This window comes from Leptosomus discolor, chromosome 11 (genome assembly GCF_034619465.1).
Source record: "Leptosomus discolor isolate bLepDis1 chromosome 11, bLepDis1.hap2, whole genome shotgun sequence".
NCBI classification, from domain to species: Eukaryota; Metazoa; Chordata; class Aves; order Leptosomiformes; family Leptosomidae; genus Leptosomus; species Leptosomus discolor.
Genome location: NC_141401.1, coordinates 2,265,372 through 2,293,349, shown reverse-complemented (window position 1 = coordinate 2,293,349; position 27,978 = coordinate 2,265,372). Strand labels below are relative to the sequence as shown.

The 27,978-nt window shown below is 43.5% G+C and overlaps 1 protein-coding gene across 5 annotated transcripts in view; it reads left to right on the top strand.

Moving 5' to 3' along the window:
- Positions 1 to 10,633: 10,633 nt before the first annotated feature.
- SMAD3 (SMAD family member 3) overlaps positions 10,634 to 27,978 on the top strand; it is a 74,473-nt gene continuing 57,128 nt past the window's right edge. For all 5 annotated transcript variants that reach the window (XM_086471800.1, XM_086471798.1, XM_086471799.1 and 2 more), the window contains exon 1: positions 10,634 to 10,839. In XM_086471800.1, the coding sequence (XP_086327926.1) occupies positions 10,634 to 10,839 (206 nt within the window). The remainder of the gene's footprint in view (positions 10,840 to 27,978) is intronic.

Below are 27,978 nucleotides of genomic sequence, written 5' to 3'. Positions count from 1 at the left end.
GATCAGAGAATTATTTTGCAACTTGCCTGGTTTCCCTTCTTGCCTCAGAGGTATTTTAGAAAATGAAGCCAATACTTCATAAAATAAAGGGCCCAGAATATCAAAACAAATTGCTCCGTAGCAGTCGCTCAGCTTACCAAGTACCAACCAAATGCAGAGCAAAGGCCAAATTCTCAGCTTGCCTAAATCCATTCAAACCCCGCCTTGCGCTGCAGCAGCTTTGTGTTCATCCCGCCTTGCTCTCGCAACCCCAGTAGCAACGGCCCTTCTCAGGATTCTCCTCCCATAGAAGCACAAACCGATGATGAAAAAATTACACTGATACTGGATCTTCTTCCCTGCTCATAGCACCCTTGTAGCCTCCTTGCTCCCCAGGCCCCGGTTTAATCACCAGTGGGATATAGGTAACTGGGCAGCGTGAAAAACACCCTCCACGGGATGCCAGGCTCCAAACTGAAGAGATCCTCGGTTTACCACTCAATAACGTTTGAGGAAAACTCACAACTCTCGTAATTGTCAGAAGAAATTACAAATGAGCTGACTAATTTCAAATGTGCCTCAATCTCCGCCTCACCAAGCGTGGTTAAGTTTTTAAAACACAAGACCAGAAAACACAAGCAAAACCAAAACCAGAAATGGGGGTTGAAAAAGACCATCTTTGTACCCTTTCATTGCAAACTGAGTTTCTAGCCTGGCTTCCTTTCTTTTAGGAATAGTGCATCTCTTCGGAAACGGTCAGTTCTGCGAACCTTTGTACCTCTGGTTTGTCATTACTGCAGCCGGTCAAAAAGAATGATGGTATAGGAGAGGAGTTAACCATTTCTTATTTACTGAGCCAGCTTCACTGAGAGAAAGGTCAGCCAGGAGGTCACCCCCTATAGACCAGAGCAGAGATATGGGCCCATTTACAAACATGTGCTGTATCTAGCAGCACGTTCAATATCCTGTAAGTATGTTGCATCGTGAAATTTCTGCCTAAAGTGATACAAATATTTTCTGTACCCTCTTGTTATCCAGATAGTCTTACTTTCAGCGTTTTTTCTATGTGACTAAAGGTCAAGTGTTCTGGGCTTAGGCCATAACGATTTATGCAGTATTACAAGTGATGCTGCAATGTACATGCATTTTTTATGGGAATGTATACGAGAAAGCAAGGAATCCACGGACATTGAGTAACTGAGTTACAGCATTCTGTCCTTTTTAACCCAGGGATCTTCAAACTCTTTACAAACCCTGATTTCTTGCCTGTAATGGGTTTTGGATCAGGCCCCCCAAAATAAAGAAGCCGGTTCTTTTTTTTGTCCAGCTCCCTCTTTGCACTGTAGGCGTAAATTACATTTACTTTCTCTAAGTGGGGACCTGCAAACAACTCTGGTGCCTTTGGGGTAGGTGGGGAAAAGAAGTATGGCTGATTCTAAATAAAAGTTACTTGTCAGATCAACCTCGATAGCAGAGATAATGAGAGTGATCACATGGGAATATAGATGCAGGGTTTACTTTAATCATCATTCTGTATCAGCTGCACTGATCCAGTTCTGCGTGACTAAGTCAAATGAATGTTAGGTAACTGAAATTATCTCTAGCCTCCTTACTTTTCACTCCCCCCCTCCAATACCCGCAGCATTTGTTTCAGTGACTTTAAAACAGCCAAATCTATAAAGGACATCTATAAGTGCTGATAAGTAAACAGAGGACAGATTTTTGTGAAGAGGTATCTGAAGCGAAGCTCCAAAAGACATTTCTAAAGGCAAAAAACAGTAGTAAGGTCATAAAAATCACATGTGCCTTTGAAAATCTCTACCAAGGCTGTACCCAGGTGCCTAAATTGGCTTCCATTAACTTCACAGGGACTCTCTGAGTGCTGAAGCGTGTGGTTTTCAATTCTACTCCCGACTCCATGGAGGGGGGAAGACCATCAATATTGAAAAAATTGCTCTTTGATACATTACAAAAGGCCTTGTAACCAGTGATGTGGCATTATCATTAAAAAAAAATAATCCCAAAACCTCATATCAAAACCAACAAGAAGCCTTATGTAGGCAGCCTTGAGCTTTGGTTTGAAATCTTGATACAGATCCAAATTATGCTGGTTAGCTCATCCTGAAAGAAAGAATAAACAGTGTAGGATCCAAATGTGTTACAATAAAGCAGCATTTGAGGTTTCCTTAATTTGTTCAGTATCTCGGGTAAATGTATAATGAATTGCATTTTCTCCCCAGCGCTGGTTTCTTTTGTGCTGTTCCTACCCCTCACAAGTTTACTGCAAGCCTCACACAGGTGATGTTTCTTAAAGCCCTTAGCTCCCAGAAAGGTATAATTGCACCAGAACCTCAGTCTTCCGTTTACTTCAATTTATCTCTTCTGTGGGCCAAGACAAGGTAGGAAAGATGAATCCTTTAAGATGCAAAAAAAAAAAAAAAAAAAAAAAAAAAAAAGGCAGAAAAAAGGAAAGAGCATTATTATTATTTTAATTTAATTACTACAATTTCAAGGCCGTTTGATGATATGGTAGGGTCTTGACTCAGGAGTTCTGAATGCTTGAGATGGTAATTCTGCCTTTAGCTTCTCTACCAAGTGCTACACTGTGTGCTTAAACTGAATTTGATTTGGGTTTAGTTTTAATTTAGGGCAGTCTGCCCAGATTGCTTTTCCCTCTCCTGACAGACTTGGCAATGCTTTAGCAGGGCCCTGAGAGTGTTTCAGCCTCGCTAGCAAAGAGCCCTCACACAAAGCACTTTATTTCCCCCCAGAACAAATAAACAAGGAGTAAACATCCCTCCTCCCACACGCACGGAGCAGGAGCGTTTCTTTGTGTTTCTCTTCCCCTTCTGTGCCATTCCTATAGCCTAAGTAGGACTTGAGCTTTATGAAAATTTTATGGAAAAGCAAAGCTGCATTTTTGCAGGAGTAAGCATCCAGAAGAAGACTTAAAGAAGAAAGTAAACCCAAGGTTTTTGTATGTGTACGTGCACAGCTCGTGGACTCTCTCCAGTTTAGCTGTGTTTGACGATCCCCTTATTAATGTGACTGGGCTCTCTTCAAACTGTGGTGAAATGGCCAGCAGAAGAGCAAGGCAAATTGTAGTGGTTTGATTTTCCTTTTTTCTGCCTTTTTTTTTTTGTTTTGTTTTGTTTTAATCTTGAAAAATGCAGTTTCTTGGGTTATACATTAAACTCAGTGGGCAAAAAATCAACACTTGGGATTCTACTCAGAGCTTGAAAAGTTGATCCACAAAGCTTGGCCATACAGAGCTTCTCCCATAAATCTCCAAGTTGTTTTTCTTATCTAAGCAAGCTATGTATAAATATTAACATATTATTCATGGGCAAATAATTCCATGCCACTCCTTACTGCTGCTGCCTTAAAGAGGATTCTTGTTTCAGATGAGAATGACAGTCCCCTTGTGGGGCCTCCACTGCATGTCAGGTTAAAAGAAAACAAAGAAGAGGGTAATGGCACTTTTTAATTAAGTAAACCTCAAAAATGAAGAAGTAAGCAGCCTTTAACTGTTGGTTTTAATGTGAAGGAGCCACCACATGAAAACTACTGGCTAAACTCTATAGTAATTGAAATTAGTAAACTCCCACTTGACTGTGGTGAGGCAGGGCTGAGATCCAAAGCATTTGTTCTCTGGTGTGCGTGTGTGTGTGTGTGTGCATGGATGGATGGATGGATGTGTGTTATGAGCAGCCTCAAGCTCTGAGTTTGAGTCTGGATCAGGATCCCCCGATAGTACTGGGGGGGTCAGCTCCAGCACGTTGGCCAGGGTGGTTTCTGCTACCCAAGGCTGCAGCACAGTGGTGCGATTTCCCCTTCGATATGGGTGAATTTTTTTCATTAAGATGTTCCCTGAGAATCTCCCTTGTGCACAACAAGGAAAAGCGTATTCCTCCAGCAGTGTATTCTTCGCATAGAGGGTTTGACATGCCAGGAGTTGTGGACAAGAGGCCATTGCAAGTGGAACATGTGAAAACAGGGGCCTATTCATAAAAATAATATATTTATATTTACTTGTTAAAAGCCTTTGCTCAGGCTCTTTTTTAAAGTTCAGCTGGATATAAAATGCCCACTTCAAAAGCCAAAATGAAGACTTTAACAGATGTGCCCTGGCAAAGAAAAGGGTGTAGACACAGCAAGGAATTCAGAAGGGACAGACAGTCGTATATGGACATAGGAAAAGAATCTCAAATAAAATGCTTGTGGCTGGGAGCTGGGGTTTTTGTGTTACCTGTAACGAGCCTCTGTGTTTGGGGCTCTGGGGCCTGGCCTATTCCTTTCTTTTTTCTGGCTGCAGCTTTTTCACTGCTGCTTTTTGTACCACAAGAGACTATCTGTGTAATTTTACGTGGACCCCAGTCACTCTAACAACCAAGGGAAACTTCCCTGTAACTGAGAATTTGGCTCTTATTTGAACCCCATGGCGTGCTTTAAAAAATACAGAATTTTTGGTTGCAAGACTTGGAACGGGCGAGTGTTTGTACGTGTGTGTGCCTGCAGTCGCACCGAGCAGCAGCCTGACAGCAGCTACTTGTATGCAAAGTCTCAGCAGTGCTGAGCGTTTGCAGGTGCTGCTGCCTCCTCGCAGAGTCGGGTGTTGAAAATCCCCCACTCGATGCCGTCGGGATATCTGCACGGCCTCGTGGAAGTCTATACTAGGAGACAGGTTTATCTCCAGGTTAATTGAGAGGATATTAATTTCAGGCTGTTAACACATTTGTAAAGATTAGATCAGGCCTTATCCAAGTGATTGTGGTTCAACCAAGGGCTCAGCCTCGGGAGGCTTTTGTGTCCCTGCATGCACCTCTCCTGTCCTCCGAGAGCTGTGCAGGGGAAGATGCTGTCCAGAGATGCTTTAGTGTCTCTTATAAAACAACAAAAAAAAACCCCAAAGAACTATCCTACTTACTATTGACTGTCATCTCCTGTCACTTAGTGGACATGTAAACCATGTCAAGAGTTATCATATAAAGGCATACTAAGATTTCAAAGCCAAACCTTCAATGACCAGGGAAACCCAGAATTACGATTGCCATTTTCAAAACTCTGCTAGATGTGTGTTTTTAAGGAGGACTTTGAGGACCCCGACCACCAGGCCGTCCCGCTTTATTGAAGCAGAGCTCTCAGCCGCTTCCCGTGCAGCTGCATGTGCCCTGCTGCAGACCTGACCCCCAGGGGAGCAGCCAGACCTCCCGAGAGTGAGGTGCGCACAATAAACACGCGCCGTTTTGGCTGAAGTTGCCTCGTGTCACACGGGAGCAGTGACAGGGAGGGGAAAGCTCTAGTTTCCTGGGAGAGCACTCGCCTGCCCTAACCACAACCCTGCCCTTTCTCTTCCTGTATGGTCACCGATTACTGTCCAGTTTGTAAAATAAGTAACGAGGGGATCTTACAGGTAACATACTGTCACGGGACAATTTCAGCTCATCTTTAGAGTAGCTCTGTTCTGTGTCCCAGATGGGACACGGGGGTCTAGTGAAGGCCACTTGTAAACATTTAAGTCAGAAGCAGAGAGGTCTTGGAGTGTAGAAATGGCCTATCCGTGGCTCTCCGGGGTGATCAACTCCAGTTCAGGAGGGCCTACATAAATAATTGCCCAAAATCGGGAGAGTATGTCAGAAGGATCACTCTGGACATGCTGCTGCCTTCTATTTTTTCCTTAGGCAAGAGGTACTGCCATGGTCACAGACAGGATTCTGGCTTAACTAGACCTTTGGTGGTTTTGTGATTTTTACACTACTGAGCTTCTTGGAACATGCAGGTGAATTAGCTCGTGCATATAAGTATTATGAATTTTCCACAAAGCAACTTTTTGTTGTATATATTTTCTCCTATGCGGAGAAGAACCATTGCTGTACCCTAAAAGGATTTGTCTGAGCTGTGTGTTGAAGTTAACTCTGAAGACATTACCTTAGCATGACCTTGCATTTTTCATGACTCACACCAAAAGTTATTTTCCTGTAGGTTTGTTCTGAGTGATTAAGATAGGTTTGGTTGCATATAAATGCTGTTCTACATATATATATATTACCTTACCCAGGGAAAGCTCCCACACTTTCGCTTGTTTATGCATATTATATGTGACATAGATTCAAAGTTAAATGTCATAGCCCTTATTTACAAGTTAACGCATGAATATAACCCAATTTAAAACGATCTCCTCATTTTCACTGCTGCCTTTCTCGCCCTTCAGCGTGGCTGCTACTTGGGTAAGGTGGAGCAAATGGAGCTGGGGAGGTCACAGCCCTCTTAAAGGCTGCTCCAGCAAATCCCTGTCTGCTGTGAACTTCACAGGTTGTCCACCTGCTTCTCGCCTGGCGGGCTCAGCGCTGCTGTAAAATTCCCTTCCACATGCAGGTAATGCCCACAGAGGAAATTATACTTAATATTTCAGTCAGCGGGTGAGAGATGGGGCAGTACGTTATTAGCTGGTTCTCAACCACTCCCTGATTTTCAAACTAGCCACAATTGCATGTTAAGACAGCCTGGGAGCTGTTTCAGCAGGCACCAGGCTCCCCTAAGAACCGTCTGTTGGCTGAGCGTAGCCAGAGAACAGTGTGCTCTGGCCACGCTTCCCCCAGCCTGCCTGTTCCAGCACGCCCCTGCAGAAGGGGTGTCGGGGAGAGCGGCGGGAGCTGATGGAACCGGCTTTGCGTCCGCCCAACAATCCCTCGCTCCCTTCTCACTACTTGAAGGATATAAAGAGAAAATAGAGCGAAGCACAGAAGCTATTCTTCAGTCTCTAAAGCTGTTAAAAATATTGCTAATGAAGGTACATATGTGCGTGTGCGAGCTGCAGCGAACACCTTCTTGTTTCTCATGCTAATTTTATATTGTTCCTGAATCAGAGCCCAATTTTTCTCTTTGTGAAGGTAAAGTTTAAACTCTGTTCCTACTCATTGGTTGATCCTATTAATAAACAAGGTATGTAGAGATTATTATTTTTTTTTAATAATTGTTAAGGTGCTAGTGTGTTAGTAAAAGGTTAAGAAATTCAAGATAGCTGTAAAGGGTATCGTTTTTTCTTCAGGTATATGAACCAAGTATATGGTTTTCTCACATTATTGCAGACTACACGTATCTTTATTTTTCAGTAAGAGAAAACCACAGTAAGCGAAGTCCCTGAATCTGTACTGTGCCAAAACCAAGGAAAGATAATGACTTTTAAAAAGCAAAGAAAAGATTATTTCACAAAGAAATGCATAAACTTAGCCTGCCTAGAGGTGGCTTCCAAGACGTCAGACATTTTGTAAAGCAGCAAACAGATCCAGACCATACAAAATTGGGACGGTCCTGTCTTTTTCCTGTCTGTTAATTTTTCCACTATGAGAGTGTCCAAAACTCTGTGAAATAAAGGATTACTGTCTAGGGGTTCAGAAAGTCATATTTTCACAGAACAGTTAATTTTGACAGGTAACCCCGGCAGGCACACAAGCTGTTCCATAAAATGTGATGTCCCTAATCTTAAAAGTTTATTCTGCATCCCAAACCCAAATGTTTATTTGTTTTTAGTAGTGCTGCTATGGCCCCAAGTTTAGATCAGTGACTGAGCTGCCTACACCTCATTTATGAGATTGTCAGAAAGTGAGACCCAGTTCGGTTTAGTGTTTAGCAAATTCTATTTGCCCTTTTGCCACTAAATCACTGTACGAGTGTGAGCAAACCACTCAGCTCTTCCTCTCCTTCCCCTTATTCAAATTTCCCCAGTCGATCACTTGCGATATGACTGTAACAGAGTGAAGATTAGCCTATGAATATGTACAGAAAATTCTGGAAGCCCTGCTGAACTGTGGTTACTGCACAAATCCTGAGTGTAGAGATGAGATTTGAGTATTATTGAAAACTTTCTGGATGAAAAAAGTATGGAACAGTCCCCACAATTTTCTAGCCAGAACAGCTAGAAAGAAATGGGTATGGTCCCCAGCAGAAATCTCCCTGAGGTCACCCTGACGTAGTATTGACTTGTCAGGTCTGAGACAGGTCCTTCAGGCTCAGTCTTCTGGGCTTCTTTTAGTTGCAGAATGTGCTGAGACAAGAATCAGGAAAATAGAAGAAGATTTCTTTAAACTTCACCACATTTAAAATTGTGATAAGTACTTATTTCTACATTAAAAATGTATTTAACTTCACCATCTGTGTTTCACTTGGTTCACATATTCAGTTTATTCTCTTAAGTTGCAAAAAATAATATTTTTTTTAAAATGAAAGTTCAGATTTGTAATTAATCACCAGCTATCAGGAACTAGGCCTTTTTCAGAAAAACACAAATATGCAGCAAGTCAATGGTGCTAGCAACAGTCAGTAATTTAGGTATCCTGATTTTAGGGTAATTGGTGTCAAATTTTTTGCGTTGTTTTAGAGGTATGGAGGAACTATTTCCCCCAGTGATGTTGGGATCATCTACAGGGGTTCCACATCTCCGTACCGCAGGCATCTCAACCGAGGCAGCCAAAAACTGGGTCAGGGCAACGTTCCAAAATTTTAGTGGTGAGCCTCCAAAATTCAAGACACTCAGGGAATGCATGTTGGGGAATAATATGAGAACGATGGAGGAAAAAAAAATAAAGAGAAGAGAGTGTTTAATGTGTACCCAATATTGATGTTTCAAAATTTGGTACTGTCAATTTGGAATAAAACACACTGTTTGTTTTAAACCCCTGTGAAAGCCAAGCCAGTTGCCTCTGAGCCTCAGACGCTGTCTGAACCCATAGGTTCCCAACTTGCCACAAGGCAATCTGCACGGCTGGCTGCTTGGAATCCGCAGGCACGGGAAGTTTTTGGATGCCGGCTTTCGAGGAGTCTCCCCACTGGGTTGCACTGGAACCTGGAATATGGGAATGTGGGTTGGCAAGAACCTGCGTGTCTGGGAGCTGCTGAGCAGCCCCGGAGGCTTCCCAAATTCGGGCTCGCCATCATCCCTTCTGATAGGGTGGAGAAAAGTGGGAAGCATATCTCAGCTTGAAATCTCAGAATTTCGGAGCTGAATCCCCCAAAACTTTTACCCCTTTGCTCCTGGGCAGCTGTTGCGAGGAGGTGTGAAGCAGCTGGAGTTCAGAAATGTGAACCAGCCTCGGCAGAGGCACCTGGTGACTCTGCAGGTGGCCACCAGCCTCCTTGCTGCTTGCCAGGCTGCTCTGCATGCCGGTCAGCACCATTTCGTGGCAGTTTATCAGAGAACCGGAGCCCTGAGGAGCTATGTTTTGTATCTACATGGTTTTTAGGGCCTGGGCTCCCTTTCACCATGGAGGGGGCGATGCTAGAGACTGGGGAGCGACAGCCCAGACTGTCCAGCAATGGAAAGTGAGAAACTGGAAAGTTACCTGGATGCCACCCTGAGTCAGCCAAAACCGAAGCATCTCTACAAAACACCTAGATCTGAACAAACTCATCCTCTGACAAAAATATTCCGTCTGAGAATTTCTGACCAGGTCTGGTAGTAAACATCTCCAGGGTGTCATTTGTGACTGATACAAGGTAAAAATTATTCGGGTACCTGGTGCTCAGGGTGGAAAGATGAGGGAATGGAAGAGTAAATTAAAGGGGTTGAAACAAAACCTGCTGATTGTCTGAGCATGGCTGACCAAGTTGTGTTCAGCTATCTCTGTGTGGAAACACAGTTTTCCACAGAGGAAAACAGCTGTGGCGGAGGCTGCATCCATCCCACCCTGTGTGAGGACCCTCCGTTTCTTCCCCTCACCGGGGGGGAACTTTGTTGCTAGCGCTTATTTTTGCTGCCTCCCCCTCGATAGGCTTTTTCCCAGGCACCGCTCCTCAGCTCGCCTGTGGGCTTTTACGGCCACGCTGACCCTCCCTGTGAGCCCGCGGCCCTGAGGAGGACGAACCCGCACCACGGGTCTCCCTCCGGGGAGCCGCTGCCTCTGCGGGTCTCTGCGTTGCGGGGAGGCCGAGGGGACGCGGCCCGGGAGGGCAGATATTCCCCCCCGGGTCTCCCGGAGCGGGGTGAGGACGCTCCTTCCCGCCGCGGCGGCCCTTGAGGGGGCCTTCCCGCCCTACGCTCTGAGGGGGCTCAAGGCCGCGGGCGCCCGACGCCGTTGAGGGGGCGCCGCGCTGGAGCGGGGCTGAGGGAGGGAGAACCCCGTCCCGCCCGGGGAGCTGGGGCCTCTGCCGGGAGTGCGGGGGCTGCCGCCGGCGGCGGGGAGCCGAGGGGGGAGAGCGGAGTTCCCGGCGGGCTGGCCGCCTCCCCGCCCTCCCTCGGCGGCGTGAGTGAGCGTGTTTGGGAGGGAAGGAGGGGGTGGAAGCCGGGCCGGGGCGGCCAGCAGGAAATTTGCATGAGAGACAGACTGGGAATGAGCTGGAGTGGGCGCCTCTCCGCGCACACAGAGCGGGGCAGGAGGGGGAGGAGGGAGCTGCCGCCGCCGCCGCCGCCGCCGCCGGGGAGAGGCGGCGAACTCCGGGCAAAGTTTGGTGCCGCGGGCCCGAGGCACTGAGGCACCGGCGGGGCGGAGCGGAGCGGCGCGGCGCCAGGCCAGGCCAGGCCAGGCCACCCCTGCCCGGGGCCGGGCTTTGTGCTGCCCGCGGCGCGGCGGGGCCTGCGCGGAGCGGAGCGGCGCGGGGGGCGGCGGGGCGAGCGCGGAGCCAGCGGCGGGGCGCTGCCGGCCCTGCCGGGTGAGCCAGCATGTCCTCCATCCTGCCTTTCACTCCTCCCATCGTCAAGCGGCTCCTGGGCTGGAAGAAAGGGGAGCAGAACGGGCAGGAGGAGAAATGGTGCGAGAAGGCGGTGAAGAGCCTGGTGAAGAAGCTGAAGAAGACGGGGCAGCTGGACGAGCTGGAGAAGGCGATCACCACGCAGAACATCAACACCAAGTGCATCACCATCCCCAGGTAAGAGGGGGGTGCGCGGCGGCGGTGGTGGGGAGCACACCAAACGAGGGGCAGCCCCGGCCGGGCACGGCAGCCCCCCGCACGGTTACCCCTGCGGGAGGGGCCGGCGGGGCGGGCGCAGCCGCGGGTCCCCCCGGGGTGGGCAGGGGGTGCTTGGAGGCCCTTCGGTAGCAGCTTTCTCCCCAGGGACTCGGCGTGGTAGAGGGCTTGTTTTGCTTTCCAGCACTGCTGCACTTCGGTGCGGTGTTCTCCTTCTGCATGCTCTATCTTGGCTTTATATATATAGTTTAAAGAAAAAAAACCCAACAACTAAACGGACTAGCTGGCTACAGAATTGGATTGCTGTCTAGTAACAAGAGGGGAATGTAGGGGGGGAAATGTCTCCAGCCGAGATAAAAAAAAAAAAAAGAAAAAGTTGGAAGCGCTCTGGATTATAGTTACGCTTATTGTGGATACTCCCATTGTGAAAAGTTTCAGCGTGTTCTCTACTACTGTTACATTAAGGTTTCCTTTTGATGAATGTATCAGGAAAATGGTTTTGTTTGGGCTGCTTGGTTTCTTCCATATTAGCCAGACAGATATTACTCTGAAGAGGTGATTTAGAGCCCTGCTGTGCATACGTTTTCAAATTACTTTTTAAATCGGAATGCAAATAGCATAGCTGAAGGGGATTGTTTGGAGTGCAAAAAAAAACATGTGAGGGTGCATATAACTGAATTTTTTTCCATTTTTTGAATTAACATAGATTTTATTTTTAGCCTCCATTCTGACATTAATCTATAAGACCATTATAAATCATAAAGGACGTGTATATAAGTATCCCATCTAAGAAAAATTCTCCAAGGAACTCGAATAGCTGGCCGCAAGCTGAAGACTTGTTGATTTCCGTGAGCTCAGCCAGATGACTGCTGATTCTGTTATTGATTGTTGTTTGAGGGTACTTTTTTTTTTTTTTTTAAACAAAGGCCAAAGTTCATCCCAAATATTTGAATGCTGCATAATTGTATGCTTCGGCGTGAGAAGATATCTGTGTGTGTGTGTATTCATGCTTCTCTCGCGCAAACAAATGTATGCTTTCTTGGTTGTCAGAATGATTTAATGTGCAGTAGCTAATACAAAGCAGCATCTGTTGCATGCAAAACCGAAGCAAGTAGCTTAGAAATGTGGATATTTGGAACTCCTAAAATTTTCTTCCAACAACTATAGTGGGTTTTTTTAAAGGAAAAAGAAAATCTCCTTATCTTTTGGTGGTGAATGACTGTGGCTGAGGTTTTGGCCAGTAACATAAATAGACCTCGCAGCCTTTGTTAGAGTTACTCTGGCTTCACCTAGTTGAAGCAGAAATCAAAACCTGTAGAGCTACTACCCAACACAAATGCCTTAAAACCTGTTTTTTAAATTCTTGGTAAGCAGTGTGCTTTCCACACAGGTAATATTGTATTTAAGCCACTTTACTCAAATATTTACCATTTCAAAAGAAAACAATGACTTGAGCAGCCCTGCTGATGTGACCTGGATATTGTGTCTGTGCGATGCTGACCTGTTAGGGAGCAGAGCGTGAAGCCTCTTGATACTTCTTTTACTGGTAACAAGGTGGTTCAGGTAAGGGAGGAAGGTTTTGGTGTTTTATGATTCAAGGGAAGCAAAGAGATGGATGAAGTATGATGCTCTAATTCAGAAAAATAATTTAAAAGCTTGAAAATAAGTAACCACACAAGCAGATATCACAAGTTATAAATGTTATCACCTCCAGAGATGATCCTGGCTGTTCCTGCTGTTGAGAATGAATGTTTCTCGTAGACCTTGCTCAGTTAAAGGAAATCTGTACAGAAATGAAAACATTTCATGTTCACTTGTGACACTGAGCCTGGGTGCTGCAGATCTTAAACCTTGGTATGGGGGAAGTGTCAGCATGTTTTGATGGTAGCTCCTTATGCCTTGATACCAGTTTTTAAACAAAATGCTTCATATGTACTTTTATAGTTGTTTAGTATGTGTATTACTGAGATCCGAGTGAGCGTGGTTAGGTTAGTCTGTTCTGGACCCTCTGCAGCAGCACGCTGAGAAGTCCATATCTGAGTATCAGAGGTTGGGGAATGGTGTGGAAATGTAAAACAGCTCACCTGGAAGTCAGTGGCAGAGCTGGAACTATAACCAGGCCTTGTGACTCTTAAGAGCTGTGTGTTCTCCTCTGGACTGTGCTGTTTGTCCTGATGTATCTGTGAATCTGATTATTGTGTCATTTGAAATCAGCATTTGCAGGACTGTTTTGGTATGGTTTTAGTTTGTTGGGGTTTGGTGGTTTTCTTAAAAAAAATTTCTACATATATCAATTTACTATTTAGTCAAATAAGTATGGTGGGGGAACAAGGGGTGAAAAACCATCATGAAGGATTAGATCACGTTGTGCATTGTCTGTAATGCATCAGTAGACTGAATTACAGTGGAGCTATGCCAGGGATGACTCTGGCCCAGCAGGAGTAGGGTAAGTCCAAAATTAGCTATTGTATCCATGAGGCGAAGCAAGTTTCAGATGCAAAAGTGCTTGAGCTTTGCTGAAACATTGCTCATGGGAATAAGGGCTACACAGCAAATTCCTGTAGTGACCAGGTGGGATTGTTTTAAGAAAGAACAAGAAAAAAATTCATTTTTGTTGTAGGGCTAAGGAATTAGAATACCGAATTTATTCTTGCTGTCATTTTTATCTGATTGGAACTGGAAATACACGTACTACATTCTGTTGCCTGGTGGATTATTAAACAATTAATAGTTTATTTGCTTGTGTATTTGTTCAGCATATATTACTCTTCCAGGTGCTCAATTTGTAAGATATGATGAGACAGACACCTCAGGCCCCAGGTTTTCTGTTGGAAGGACCTGTGGCAGACAGCAAAAGGCTGGAGAGACCTTCAAGGATGGGAAGACCTTCAAGGATTTCAGTGTAGCGCTCTGTTGGCAAGATTTTCCTTCCTTTTTTTCTGGTGGAGCAGGAAGTAATTTCCACCTGAAAAACCGACCAGGCTCAGACCATCTGATTGTTTCTTGTGCTGCAGTTACAGAACGGCTCGTTTAAAGGACCTTCCTCCCTCCCTCTTCTGCTGCACTGCTGCCAAGGCCCGTCCTTCTCCAGAAGGCAGCTGCCTTTAAACCCCTGTGCACCAGGCTGGTGGGCTTTGGTGTCAGGAGCTGACTTAGTGAGTTGTAGCAAGCTGGGTCTGCCTGGCCCCAAGACATTTTATCATTTGGGTGATAAAGTTGGAAACATGCATTCTTTTTCCCATTAAAATATATCCTCTGTAGTAGGTGCATTGGTATTGAAAGCCCAGCTTTCAGGATGGGCTTTTTTATCACTTTTCAGACAAGCTTGAGGGTAGTGTGCCGTTAGCACATACCCCAGCACACCCCGGTGTTGGAGTTCATGGCCTCTCTGCTTTGCTCTGTGAACAAGCTTAGGTCTCCATCTGCTATCAGATTTTTTGAATTTTCGATGGCTCTGCTTTTGGGACCAAAAAGTATGGTAAGCATGAAATCTGGTGACAGCAGAGTCTACAGCTGACGTTACTACATACCTGCAGAACCCCATGGACTTCGTCCTTGGGAGAAGAGCAGTGGATTTCTAATACTATTCCTGATCTGAAGAGAGGCCATACTGTGCACCTGACAAACTGTCAGCATTTTGCCCTAGAAATAAAGTGCATTAGGCTGAACTGTAGTGAGTGTTTAACTCTCAACCTATGTAGGGGTGTGAACTGCAGAAGCCAGGAACGTGTGACGAGCACTTGGTAATTTCTAAAAGCTGTGCAGTATATATAGTCTTGCTGATATGGGGCGAGATAATAAATGCTTTGTTTCAGGAGCTCTAGTGGTATCACACATATTAAGACATAAATCTCATGACATTTCGTAATATATTTTCATATGCATATTTTTCTTTTGAACCTGTTACTGCTTTTATTTTTTTTTTTGTATCACCAGTGGTTTTAGGGGAGCCAGGATTCTTGTATGTAAGGAACACCTTCTTTTAAGTGGTGTTTTTTTTAATTTAGAAAATAGTTTTGAAGAGAGGTGGGTGTTATTTCTTGTGGAACTCATCTGATAAGGATAGAATGTACCAACTGAAATGGGAACATGGCACATTTGCTTTTTAAAAGCAGCTGAACAAGGTGTTCCTTAAATGATTTGCATTTTGGTGAGGGAAACCAGGGATAATACATAAGTGATTTTAGGAACATCTTGGGTGTGAGCATACCTTCTGTTGTGTTGGTAGTTTACCACACAATATTTACAGGAATTTACCATGTTCTTAGGATTGCCTTGATACCAGGAAAATATGAAAACTGTAAATATAGTAAGTGGCAGAGGCTGTCTGCAAGACCATGAAGTATGTTCTTCTTTTGAGGCTCGTGCCTGTCTGGTTTCAGTAATGAGCAAAGGGCCAGTCCTAGTTTTGAGTGTCCACATGCAAATTTGTATGTTGGTTGTTTTTTTTTAATGCCAATTTTAAACTACCTTGTTTTGAATTTGGCCTGTCCCTGCATTTGAGGAGCTTTAATATTGCGTGGACTTGTTTAAGAGCATCTACACTTTAGATTGGCGTAAGGGTGCCCTGGAGATGATTACAGTACAGTCCCTCTGTGCAAACGCCATCGAGCTGCTGTTACACTTGTTAGCTGCCTGTTGCCGGTAATTTTACTGCCCCAAAACTGTTCACTAACCTATGTACTGACCTAGCTTTATGGGCAGGTTTTTACAGCCTTATCCTAACCTTTGTGCTGCCACAACGGTGCTGCTGGCGGTACCCACATGAGCTGGTGTTAGCTGCAGAGTAGACACCACTTTACAAATCTGTTTGTAACGAGCTTTTGTGGCGTTAGTGTGAGTTTGCAGATCAGGTCTAAAGGTGAAAACAGGGTAAGTCTACGTAGGCCTTTAGTCAGGTGTACTTCCAGCCTGCAGTCCCGCTTGTACCTTTCTCATCTTCCTCCTTGTCATCTCCCCAAAGGTCAAACCCCCCTCTCTGGGCACAGAGGTTTCTGCTCCCCACAGCCCCTCCAACTTCTCCCCACCCTCGCATCAGAGTTATTGCCTCTTGTATTAGCCTGGATAATAGCACGTGTAGCTGGCTTCTAGCCCACACTAGGGTGTTTTAAAAACCAAAACACTACTGTTATCGAAAGCAATAATGTTGGTACAACCAGTTGGGGAGCGACTACGCGTTCAGTTATGTTGGCAGAGGTGAAGGAGCTGGGGAGAAGAGGGAGGTCAGGGGAGAACGTGTCGTCCAGCGTCGCAACCCCTTCCCTCGGAGTAGTTGCTGCTGGAATAGAACGTCAGACCCAGCCCTTAGCGAGATGTCTGCTGAAATTTGTGACCTCTCTATCAGCAGCAAATACAATTCAAAACCTTTTGTCACTATATATATTTATCTTCTTTTCTGGGACGTGCAGGCCAGCCAACATTTTGCTTTCAAACCGGTGGTAAAACTCCTCTTGACTTGAAGGACAGCGCGGCAATGTTTATACAGAATGTTGATGGGCTAAGGGGAAAAAATGTGGTTTACCATTTGTTGAGATGTTTTCAAATATTCATATCTCTGCCTTTTTTTCCTTCTCCCCTTTCTCAAGAGACTAGAATATTTAAAATAGCTTCTGAAAGGACTCATAAGATTCTCATTATATTGTGGAGTAAGCGTTGAATCTTTATGAAATACGATGTTTAAAATGGTTGCTTAACTTTTATAGTATTAGGAAAAGACCCTGAACATTGCAGTCATTTAAATATAATGAGAAATAAATGCAAAAAATTGATGAAATCAAGAAATACACACTGTACAGGATTATCACATCGGGAATCCAATTAAAATGAGTTCTTCTAATAAATATTGGTTTAATAATGTAAACTTGTGATTGCTATATTATTGCAACAAAAATAAAATTAACAAGATTTAATGGACTGAGCAGCCATTAATTTCCACTTGTTAATTTATTAGGAGTTTCTAATGCTGTTAGATGCACAATAATGGCATTATGCTGCATGAACTACTTTATGAAATAAATAGGGCCAAACGGTGCTTGAATTAAATTGAAATCAGATTTTATTCTCAAATTATCCGTTTCTTTTATTTTTTATTATTATTTTTTTTTCTAGCTTTCGTCTATTGAGCACAATTAAATTTTCAGGGAAGGGATGCAGCACTCTCTTCCAGTAAGGCTTATGAATAGTCCTAATTAACTTTTGTCCTTCTCTGCCTTGATGTGCTGTATAAAAAGCTTTTTCCAGTCCAAAGCTGATTGTTTTGATTGGCAGTGAAGAGAGCAGACAGGAGCGAGGGGAATAAAGACAGGGCAGAGGTTCTTGTCCAGACACTCCAGTTCTAGTAGGCTGACTCCACCAAGCTTAGCGAATGTTTGCTAATTACATTTTGTTACAGGCGACTTGAGTCCCAACATAAAGACAAGGAAGTTGTTAATAATTGGGCTCTTCTGCTTGTCACTGGTAGCATAACCGTTCTGTGTAACTGAAGAGACAAGAATGTGTCAATTGTTGCAGTTAATACTGCTTTTAAAGATGTTTTGAAGCCTTTTAGACCTGGTCCTCATTGGCTCACCCATCTCTTTAGCACCACTGTCCAAATGGTGGGACTTGCCCTTAGGCGAGCAGGACAGTTTGATTGCTGCTGGTACTGTGGCTCTGTAGAAACAGAACAAAAAGCCAGAGCTCGCTCTTTCTGTGTTAAAGGCTTGATCCTTCAGAAGCACAGGTCAGAGATGTGAGCAGGAACAAACTACTTGTGTGTAGTAATAGGAGCCCTATTTAAAAAAAATGAAATAAAGGGGTAACGCTTATCTTCAGAAGAGCCCAGCCAGATACGAACTAATAACGTTCTGCTTTTGGAATGATCGCCCAGGAATTGTGTGATCTCCAGAGCAGGAAATCTTCGTTGTCGGTTAAGTAACCCCTTAAACCTAAGCTGCTGTAGCCATGCCGTTTTGGGTATCCAAATTGGCTGACGTAGTGACAAGGTAGGTTTCTCTATCCTGTGTGGCCGTATGTGGTGCAGACAGACTTCAGGCTATTCAGAATGAGTAGATCTGGAAATCTGTGGGATTGCTTCCCCCAGCAATGGCTCCAGGTGTTGAACCATCAGTCCTTTCTCTGGAGAATCTTCACATGAGCAGGCATTACTCAGCGTGAGAACGACTGCTGGTAGTGGCCTTGCTTACATCAGGAGCGCACCTTGGAAGCAGTAGATGTCAGCGGGTAGGATAGCACTAGGGAGAGGACCTGGGCAGAATGGTCGCTGTCTCTTGTGAGTTTGATTCTTCGACCTGCTTGTAGTCAGGATTCTGCTATTCCACAAGGAGTCCATTTGATTGCGTTTTTAAAGTATTAGGAGCTGCTGTGATGTGGAAGATATGATGAAATTCTAAATCTCATTGGCAAGCCTCATGACAGAACATGCTTAAAAATCCAGTAAAACCTACCTGTTAGAGATGTAACCCACGTGAGTCTAGGGAGGATGAACAGGTGATCTTGATACCTGTTGTTTGTCACTAGAAATACCTTCACAGCTCACTTGCTGTTCATCACTGAGGTTGTGAGGGCAAAGAAGTTTCAGGTAGTTGTGTGACCGGGAGCTGTGTGTGCCTACCTTGTCCTAGGCCACCTGCACACTCACCACAGATGGGCCGTGGGCCTGACCCCCTGAGTGGGAGCATCTGCTTTTCGATCCCCGGAGGAATGTGCATCAGTTTACGAAAAGTGAGGGGTGTGTGTGAATTCTGGAGAGAAGATTGCAAGGGGACAAGGTGTCAGGAGAGTCGGTCTGTCTGCCTGAGGCCCTTGCTTCTTCCAGGCTTTGGGGTCCTCAGGAAGGAGAGGCTTAGGGTTGAGGTTTTAGGTGGACCATCATCCTTAGCTTACTTTGTAATTCGTGGTTATCTAATCTGAAAATGTTGTTAAACTTTTGCTTACGAATTGTGTCATAGGAAAGGTCAGAGATTATCTTTGAATTGGTGACATTCATTAACCATAACGCAATCTTTTTAAAAGAAGGAAGTCAAACCAGAAATTTTCTCCTTTGCGGTGAAGTTGCAGCCAGCAATGTTTGAATGATGGATGCTGATACTGACTGTCCTTTTTCACCATAAAAGAGGAAAAACTTTGTCCTTCCTGTTCTAGTTTCTTGTACATGAAAAGAGAAATTCAATTACTTTTCACAAATGTAGAACAGTTGAAGTTCACAAAAATACTGGGCTTAGTAGAAGACAGCTGTGGAACATGAGGATACCTCTGGTTTTTTGTTGAATGTGCAACTGTTGTTGCTTTACCTACTTAACAGCTAGAGAATGCTTTTTTTCCCCAAATTTCCTTTCCCTCCATAAGTGGATTTTAAGTGTTGCTGTGTGGGAAGACCCAACTACAAGCACCTTTGATTTTGTTATACGCAGAAAGACCAGATGTGGTTTTTTTCATAGAGATACAAAGCCTGTGGTTTCCATACATGTGGAACTGCAGAGAAAGGTCCTTTTCTTATTATTTGTTGAACAAATTGTTGTTCCTCTTGAATCAGATGCATAGCCAATTTGTAGCACACGTGTAACAGTATCTGAAAAATTAGATCAGTGTTTATAAAGCACTCTCGGCCTAAAAGAAAGTCTAATAAGCAGCTGGAGTCTGAGTCTTTTCCCACTGTTTTTGCATTTGTGTAATTACATGGATTTCAGTAAATTTAATTTTGATTTACGTGGAAGTGAAAGGAGAGTCAGGCCAGCACAAGAAAGCAGTGAACTGAAAACAGAGGATAGAGGTGTTTGTAGGTTGAATATTATCTGGTTTTCTTTTTTAAATTCAGGGCTTTTGGGGCTTCTGTGGCTTCTTTGCAGGACTTGAAGCCTGCCCAGCATAACCGGTGAGACCCGAAGGCTCCAGTCTCACGAAGACTGGACTTGTCAGCCCTGGGCTGGAAATCTGGCAGGAAGCCAGGCAGGATTTAGCTGGAAGTTTGTTGAAAATGATACTTCTCTGCAAAGCATTTCATTTTCGGAGGAGTTCCTGCTCATGTTTCCTTGAGGGTGTTCTGATGGGCGCTGGTGTGGCTTGGCAGAGGACCTCCACATTTTGTAGCCGAGATACCACTGGTGTTGGGTTTGGCATTGGCAGGGGCTCCTGCTCCTGTGCCTGTGTGGAAGGCTGTCCTCACTGTGGGGTTTTTTTTCTTTTTCTTTTTTTTTAACCATTTTTAACCAGCTTCCATACCAATGGTGAAGCCCTTATAACGTGCTTCTCCCTGAGCCCCCTTCCCACCTCCCCTCCTACACAGCTCCACAAATGCAGGAAGCAGTAGGGTTTCCTCTTGCATGGCCTAGATAAAGCCCACCCACAATTATAGGCCTTGAACTTGGAGGAGCACAAGGTCTGCTAATAACATCTATCCTTTCTTTCTTCCCCCGTGGTCAACAGCCTGGTGGAGGAAAGGTCTAGAATAGTTACTGGTGTTGGCCTGGAACCTTCAAGTGAAACTCCAGTCAGCTCTGGAGACCTCAGGTTAGCTACCTTGTAAGTGTTTCACAGGTTTGGGATGGGGAAACTTGGATACGTTTGGCTAATCTTTCTCCATACCTGCTTCTTGGGCGTAAGTTTACCCGACTTACTGAACATAAGCTTCACCGTAAGTCAAAGCTGTCTTACTGGCCTGTTTAATGTTACTGTTTTCTGTTCAAAATATTGTGCTTTTTTATGGCCAGAGTAGTTTTTGCAAACGATGACTTAGAATGGTGGAAAGTGGAAACCAGCTGATTTGAAACCACTGTATTAGAAACAAGCTTTACAAATGTAAAATTTTTTAAGCAGTAGATAATCACTGTCTGAGTATCGAAGCTAATACTACTTTATAGCTGATTTCTGTCGCCAGTAAAAGTCTGCTGGCAGTCTGCAAGCTGTTTTGAGCTTTGCTCTGAATTAGATGCCATAAATAACTTGTGTGTAGGTAGACAGCTGATCATTGAAGCTTTTTCCCAAATCTGGTTTTGCTTGTTTAGTAGAACTATAGGCTGAAAGTTCATGGGTAGAGTTGCAATTGTGTATTTGTTTTTCCCAGTCATAACTGAATTAAGATAGGTTTTCAGTTGTGGATTGCTGCATAATGAGTGTTCATTGTGGTTAGGGAAGACTGAAAACATCAGGTTTTGTTCCATACTACTGTGTAACATTGAGCAAAATGTTTAACCTGCTTGTACTGAACTCCCTAGCTTTTTCACCTACTTGTGAAAAGCTTTTAACGTCTCGAGAGGTGGACTCTGTTGCAAAAGCCAATACCTTGACACTCTAAAAAGCTTTCCGTGGCTGTTCAGCAGCTCATTCGTACGAGGAAAGCAGTTTTAATTTTTGTTGGAAACTTTCTTTGAAAATATGTAGGTGCTACGTCAGTGAGAACATTAGAATTCCGTAGATGTTTAGTGGTAAACCTTAACTGGGTTTGCATAATATTTATCTATTCATCTCTATGCTGGTACCTCCTGTACACATGGAATATTTTGGCTGGTTGGCACACATCATACCACAGTGGTCTGCTACTGAGCTTCGGTTTGAAGTCTGTTAGCACAAGTCCAGGGGGGAAACACTATACGTGTAGCCTCATGTTTTCATTTAAGTCATATTGTATAACCATATGTGAATTTAATGCCATCCAAATACAAAATATTAAATTAAACAAATGTGTGTGTCTCAAGTGATTGTGCTGTTGCTAGTGGACTTTTACAGCCATGACCCACAGCAACACGAGTTGGAAACAATAAACATTTCTATACCTATAGCTGTGCCTTTTCCTGAACATTTTGGCAGCCTCTGGGAGTGCTGGGCACGCATCTATTTGCTTTAAAACTGCTTTGCATCTGAAGACTGCTGGTGAATTGTTCCAAAAGAGATGATGGAAAAGTAATAGCTGGCCATCTGGCTGGAAACAACATTATTAATTAAGCTTTCTCTTTTAAATCATTTACAAGTTTGAAAGAAATGCTCTTTTCAAAGGTATTGAAGCAAGTTGAATTTGAATTCTTGCTGTGGGAAACAGTGTGTTTAATGTATCTCTTCACTAAAATTGAGGATTGACAAGTAACACTTGATATCGTGGTTACTTAAATTTCCTAAGAGCAACACAACCTCTGGATTAGCCCTTGTATGCTTTAAATGGTTACTTTCTATGAAGGACAACAATTAAGCTTACATACTGTCAGCTACTCCCATTTAAAATTAAAAAAAACCCCTTTACTATGCAATATTCATCGAGTCCTTTTAAAGACCTTTTCATTATGGTCGTTCCACCACCTGTTGAAGGGCCCAATGCCCTCCTGAAAGGGGAGTGTTTGTGACTTCTCCTTTCATACGATAGATCTTAAAAAGCCCTTTATAGCAGAAGATTTTTTTTGTCCCCTTTTGCTGATGGAGAGAGTGAAGTCCCGCAAACTTGGTTGACTTACGTGAGGTTCATGGGGGGTAGAGGCAAAGCAACACTTAGGGTGCAGAACATCCTAGGGCCTGCTGCAATGCTCCATGTATGAGGTAGAAGTGACGTTATCTTGAGAGTGTGTCTTCCCATGCTCTGGGTGGAGAACAGGAGTCAGTTCGAAAGCTGCTCTTTCTGCCTTACACCAATAATTCATGACATGTTCGTGATGTAGCATTGATAATTATATTCATAAAACTATTTTTCAGTTAAATACAGGAAGAGGTCACTAGCATTTTAGAATCACAGAATCATAGAATGGTTTGGACTGGAAGAGACCTTCGAAGATCACCTAGTCCAGCTCCCTGCCATGGCCAGGGACATCTTTCACTAGGTCAGATGACTCAAAGCTCCGTCCAACCTGACTTTGGACACTTCCAATGATGAGGCATTCACAACCTCTCTGGGCAGCCTACACGTAAAGAAAGTCTGGAAGTGCTGAGGATACACCTCCTTGGGTACCCAAGAGATGGTGTTTTGTTATGCGTGCTTAAGATGAGTACAGCTCCCTATTGTCTTGGTTTTTCAGTACCTTAAGCATACCTAGCAATTCTTACTGGTATGTTTGAGGGCCAAAAGAACAAGCTTTAATTAAAACCTGTCTGCAGTTCCTGATGATTGCACTTGGAGAATAGGTTTCTTAGGATATTGGAGGAACTGTGTAGCCATTTAGATGCATGGAATGGTGTACAGCCATGAAGGGAGAAGCCTCAAATAGTGTTCTGGGTTAAAAGAGTAGTTTCATGTGAACATCCCCTCAGTTTCCTCCCTGTAGTTCTCCATTTTTTGCTAATGGTGTCTGTGCTGTAAAATATTGGTGTGCCAGACACAAGTGAACCCATAGAAGCGAGTGAAGGCCTTGGAAATTATGGCTTGAAATTGAGTTTTGTAAGTCACTGTTTTGCATGCCAGGCTCTACTGGTTTGAAAGCCCTGTTGAGATAGCTGCTTCTAAACAGGAATAAAAATAGACATTTGAGTGTTCTGATTTTAGAAGAAAAAAAAAGCATTTATTGGATTATGATTGGCTGATGACTTTGAAGCTGGAGACAGTTTTATATTACAGAGCTTCTCACTCTGCTTATTCTCTCAGTTCCCCTTCCCCCCCCCCCTTTTTTTTTTTCTTTTTTTTTTTTTTTTCCTCTTTTCTTGCTTTCTATTTTTAGGGTGGCATTTCAGAGTTTCTGCTGTACTGGCAGGCCAGCTATTCCAGAAGAAAAAGAGAGAGGAAAGGTGGGAAGTAGAGCTAATGAGCACTAATAGTCTGTTATTAATTTGGCTTTTGAGTGCTTATGTTCAAAGTTTATGTGTTTCCAATTTATCTGATAGTTGATGAAAGATCTGCTTGCACTTGCAGCCGTTGCTTACATGCATTTTGACAGTCTTTGTGTACTTCAGTAGAAGAAAGGTAAAGTAGGAAGTTTAGGACTGGAGAGAGGCCGTTAGAAGTTATAGGACAATTCTTTGTGCATTTAATATTTTTTGTATGTGTGTGTATATGTATATTACTTTTTACATATATTTATATAAATAAATAACGATTTGTGTCCAGTAGAATTAGCTTCAAGTAGAAACTGGTATTTTAATTACCTTTCTACGGAGGAAAAAAAAAGAAAGTATTGCAACTTCATTTAAAAAAGAAAGTTAATGGACTATTAACATTTGAACAAAATATGAATAGCCCTTGTTGAGTATGTACATGTGCCTGCTTAAATGAAATGATGGGATAATGGTTTTCCAGTCAGCTCTAATGCTGCTCAGAGATTTGAGTTGCTTTGAGGGCCAAAAGCGGGAAGAGGGAATTCCACAGGGGCGGAGTAGTTCGTGCATATGGATGCGAAATTCCTCCATCCCTCGTGGTGGAGGGGCCGCGATGCTCGGTGGCTCTGCTAAAAGTGCTCCGTGAGATGCAGCTGACCATGGACTGTGTGCTAATTTGTGCCTTTGGGACTCCTGCGTGCGTATTTTTCTTTGTTTCCTTGTTTGGGGCTTTTTCTTTGTTTAAATACTGGGTTTTTTGTGCTGTGTCCGAGAACCTTAAACAACAGGGCAAGTTGGTTATTTGGAGGGCAAGGAAATGAACAAAAATGTTCTTTGTTATGAAAGCAAAAGGCATTACTTAGTGTGACAATATGTAAAACAATCCAGGCATAGATGTTCTTGTTTTTGAAGCCTGAGTGAGGTTTGATTTTTTTTTTTTTTTTTTTTTTTTTTTTTTTTGTTATTAGTTCAATAAGTCACGTGTGTTTTCACCTGTGTGACTTCAGGGCTGTCATTTTTGCATTTTTGCACGTGCAGAATTTACATCACTACGAGAGAATAACTGGGGAAGCGTAAAAGACTTCGTTGCGCTTTTGCTTTAGAATGACATCTTGATTTTACAAATCCTACTGTATTTCATCCTTAATTTTGTTTGCAGTCACCATGCTACTTGAAGCTATGAAGAATATTTTTCTGGGTTCATTTGAGGGTTGAGTGTTGTCAAAAGCTGGCTGAAAGTTGGTCCAGTGTAACTGCATATGTAATGTATTGCTATAAATTAAATCGCTGAAGAATTATTTTTAGAAGACAAGGACTATTTCAAAACACGGGCCATAACTCTTCTACGAGTGATTCAGTAACTTGGTCCTGTCGGTTAAATATTGCGCCTCATGTTGAGTTGGATCCAATGCAGGGGTTTTTAAAATTTTTATTTTTTTGCAGCAAGTGAGGCTGTTGCTCAAAGGTACTTAGCCTCTTTAGAATAAACCTCTTCAGAATAAACAGGAGACAAACGTGTCTCTTGCTTCACAAATACTGATACGCGTAGTTTGTTTTGTAGCTATCATGGGGACTGAGGTCTGCTGCTTAATCTGAAGTTGGCAGTCCTTTGGGAATGCAGAGTACAGGCTTGCTCAGAGGATAACCTTTCTCCGGTTTTGTTTTCTGGTGTTATCTCCTGGCACAAAAGACTGGAGGAGGAGTAAGCAAGAGAAGTGTTCAAAATTTGCATATGTTTGTATCTACTGCAGTAGTTTTCAGGGACTGAAAAAGAGGTGGCTAAGGAAACCGTGTTCGTGTGTGTGGTGCAGAGGGCTACATGGATGAAACTGCTCGCGTGGTCTTCTTTCGGGAAATTTTAAGTAAGTTTTCCACGGGCCGAAGAAGTTGAAAGCCACTGGCAGTGCATGCCGTGGGCTGGCAGATGCACCCAAGCCAGCTTATTGTAGCAAGTGGCCTTGTGTTGTGGGAAGTCGAGGTAGCAGTAACCCCCACTTTTATTTGTCAATAATTTTTTTTTTGTCTCTTGCTTTAACCCCAAATATTTTCTTAATATGCCAATAAATGGCAGAGTGGATTTGGACAGAGTAGACATCTCAGGCTGTGCTTCTGTGTCTCATTAGCATTGTTTGGAAGCCAAGTTAATTTTAACAGAAACAACAACTCCAAATTATCTCATTGCCATGTACTTTTATACTGTCGTATCTCCACATATTATGATAATGATAGATCAGTAACATAATTTTATTTATGGTTTCCACTTGTACAAGCATAGTTCTTGTTACCTAAAAACCACTGCAGGAGTATTACTCACTGGGTGAACCGCTTGACTTTGAAGAATGTGACTATGATGAAGTGTTTTATTTTCTCACATCCTACGCCGGTGACTGGTGGTTTCTTGTCACTGTTGCTACCAGGGACTGTTCAATACAAGTTTGTGGCTTTACTAGCAAATAGGTATGTCGTGATTCCTCGGGGAAGAGGCATCTAACTACATGCAAAGCCATTACAGTTGGCCATTTGGTAGCTGTGTTTACAAGGTGCCTCCAAGTGACTGGCACCGAAGAGGCAGACTCCCCTATGCCTTTTGATGTCCCCTTCAAAGAAAAGACTAAATGATGTCTCATTGTGTAAGGTAAGTAGCCTGTTAGTGGTCACATCCTCTAATGAAGAACTTGAGATATCCTCAGTCTAGCACTTTTCAAGAGGGCTGAAAGCATTTTGCATGCTGGAGCAAGGTGTTGGAGCAAAACGAAATCTGGGCGCAAAAGTACGCGGGCGTTGCTGGACTCTGCAGGGATTTGTGGTTCTTCGTGTGGAACGTGAGCGGTGTGTGACCCTTGTGCAACAAGTAAATGAGCAGCTGTTGAAATACTCCTCCGTCTTCTTAACTGAGTCTGGCTCTGCAATTCGAACATTTGTTAGCATGCAGATAAGCTAATTGTACAAGAGACAACATTACCTGGCAATTGCCTAATCTTCCCACGTGCAATAATCTGCTACCCAGGTATCTCAGATAACGCAGATGTGAAGTGTTAGAACTTTGTGGGACTCTCTTCTTCATTGAAGATTAGCTAGCTCACCGCTGTGCTGTTTGTCGGAGATGAGAGTATTTCAGAACATGGCTGTGTAACTGTCGTTGCCAGGAATTGTGCCTGGAGTGTGCTGAATGAAAATATGCTTCTTAAAAATCTTTCTCCTTTAAGTTACATCAAAAGAATCTTGTGTAATTTTAACATATTGTTACCATCAGGTTGTGGTGTTCATGTGCATCTCTAATCAATGTAGCATTACTTTCCTTGTCTTTCAGCCTTAGTTATCCTTAATCTCAAGCCCTTCATGAGATTATTTCAGCTAAAACCTCTCACTCTCTGGCATTTGGTCTCTTCCTGTGCAGTGCACTAGCGATACTTAAAGTGGTAGATCAGCACCTAATAAAAATGGGATTATCTCTAAACTGAAAGTAAGTAGAAAGAGCCTCCTGTGGAAATTACAGGGTTTGCTTGTCATTGCTGATTCATTTCGTAATACTTGTAGTGACTTTCAGTGCAATAATCAGCAAGGTAAGGGTTTTCAGAGGACTTGTCGCTAACTGGTTTTTACTATATGCAAACTGTTTAGACTTTGTCGGTTCAAACTGTTCAGATGATCTCTCCCCCGTCATGCAGACATCACAAGCTGTTCAACTTGTTCATTTATTCTGTTGGAAAAGCAGAGGGGAAAAACAGCCTTGACTTGCACCCTGGAGGGACGCTATGCAAAACCAGTCTAAGGTTTCTGGGGCGGGAGCTGTGGAGTTTTCTATTCTTTTGTTTATTATACTTTGCTTTCTGTCATCTCTTAGCAAATAATGAATAACAGTAATAGTATGCTGCGAGACATGAAATCTGGAAGTGTTTATTACAATATGTGTGTGAACCATAGTCATCACCAGAACTTATTTTCTCACGGACTGGTCTAGTAACTGCCTGCGGGAAGAAGCTTACAGCTATCTTTGTAATAAGGTCTCGGGGACTGTGGCATTTCTGCTCCCCGGGTTCACTGTGCACAGCAATTACTGTCCGTTCTGCAATCAACACCTGTCTCTAATTTCCATTAGTAACAAAGGACTCTGCCTGCTGTAGAAAACCCTTTGCTGTTTGTGTGCGGAGTACTTGCTTTTCCACTCAAGGGCTAGGAAACACCACAAAAGCAGATAAAAGCGAAGTAAAGCAGTTGCTGCAGTAGGCCTAAAACAAACATAAGAATTCGTGAGGTTTTTCCTTCCTTCCCTTCGTGGTTTATTTCTGTGTTTATTTTTGATATGGGGGAGGGGTGTGACTGGGGAAGAGTTCTCTCTAAGCGTGAGCACTGAAATATTGTAGGGGTTTGTGCACA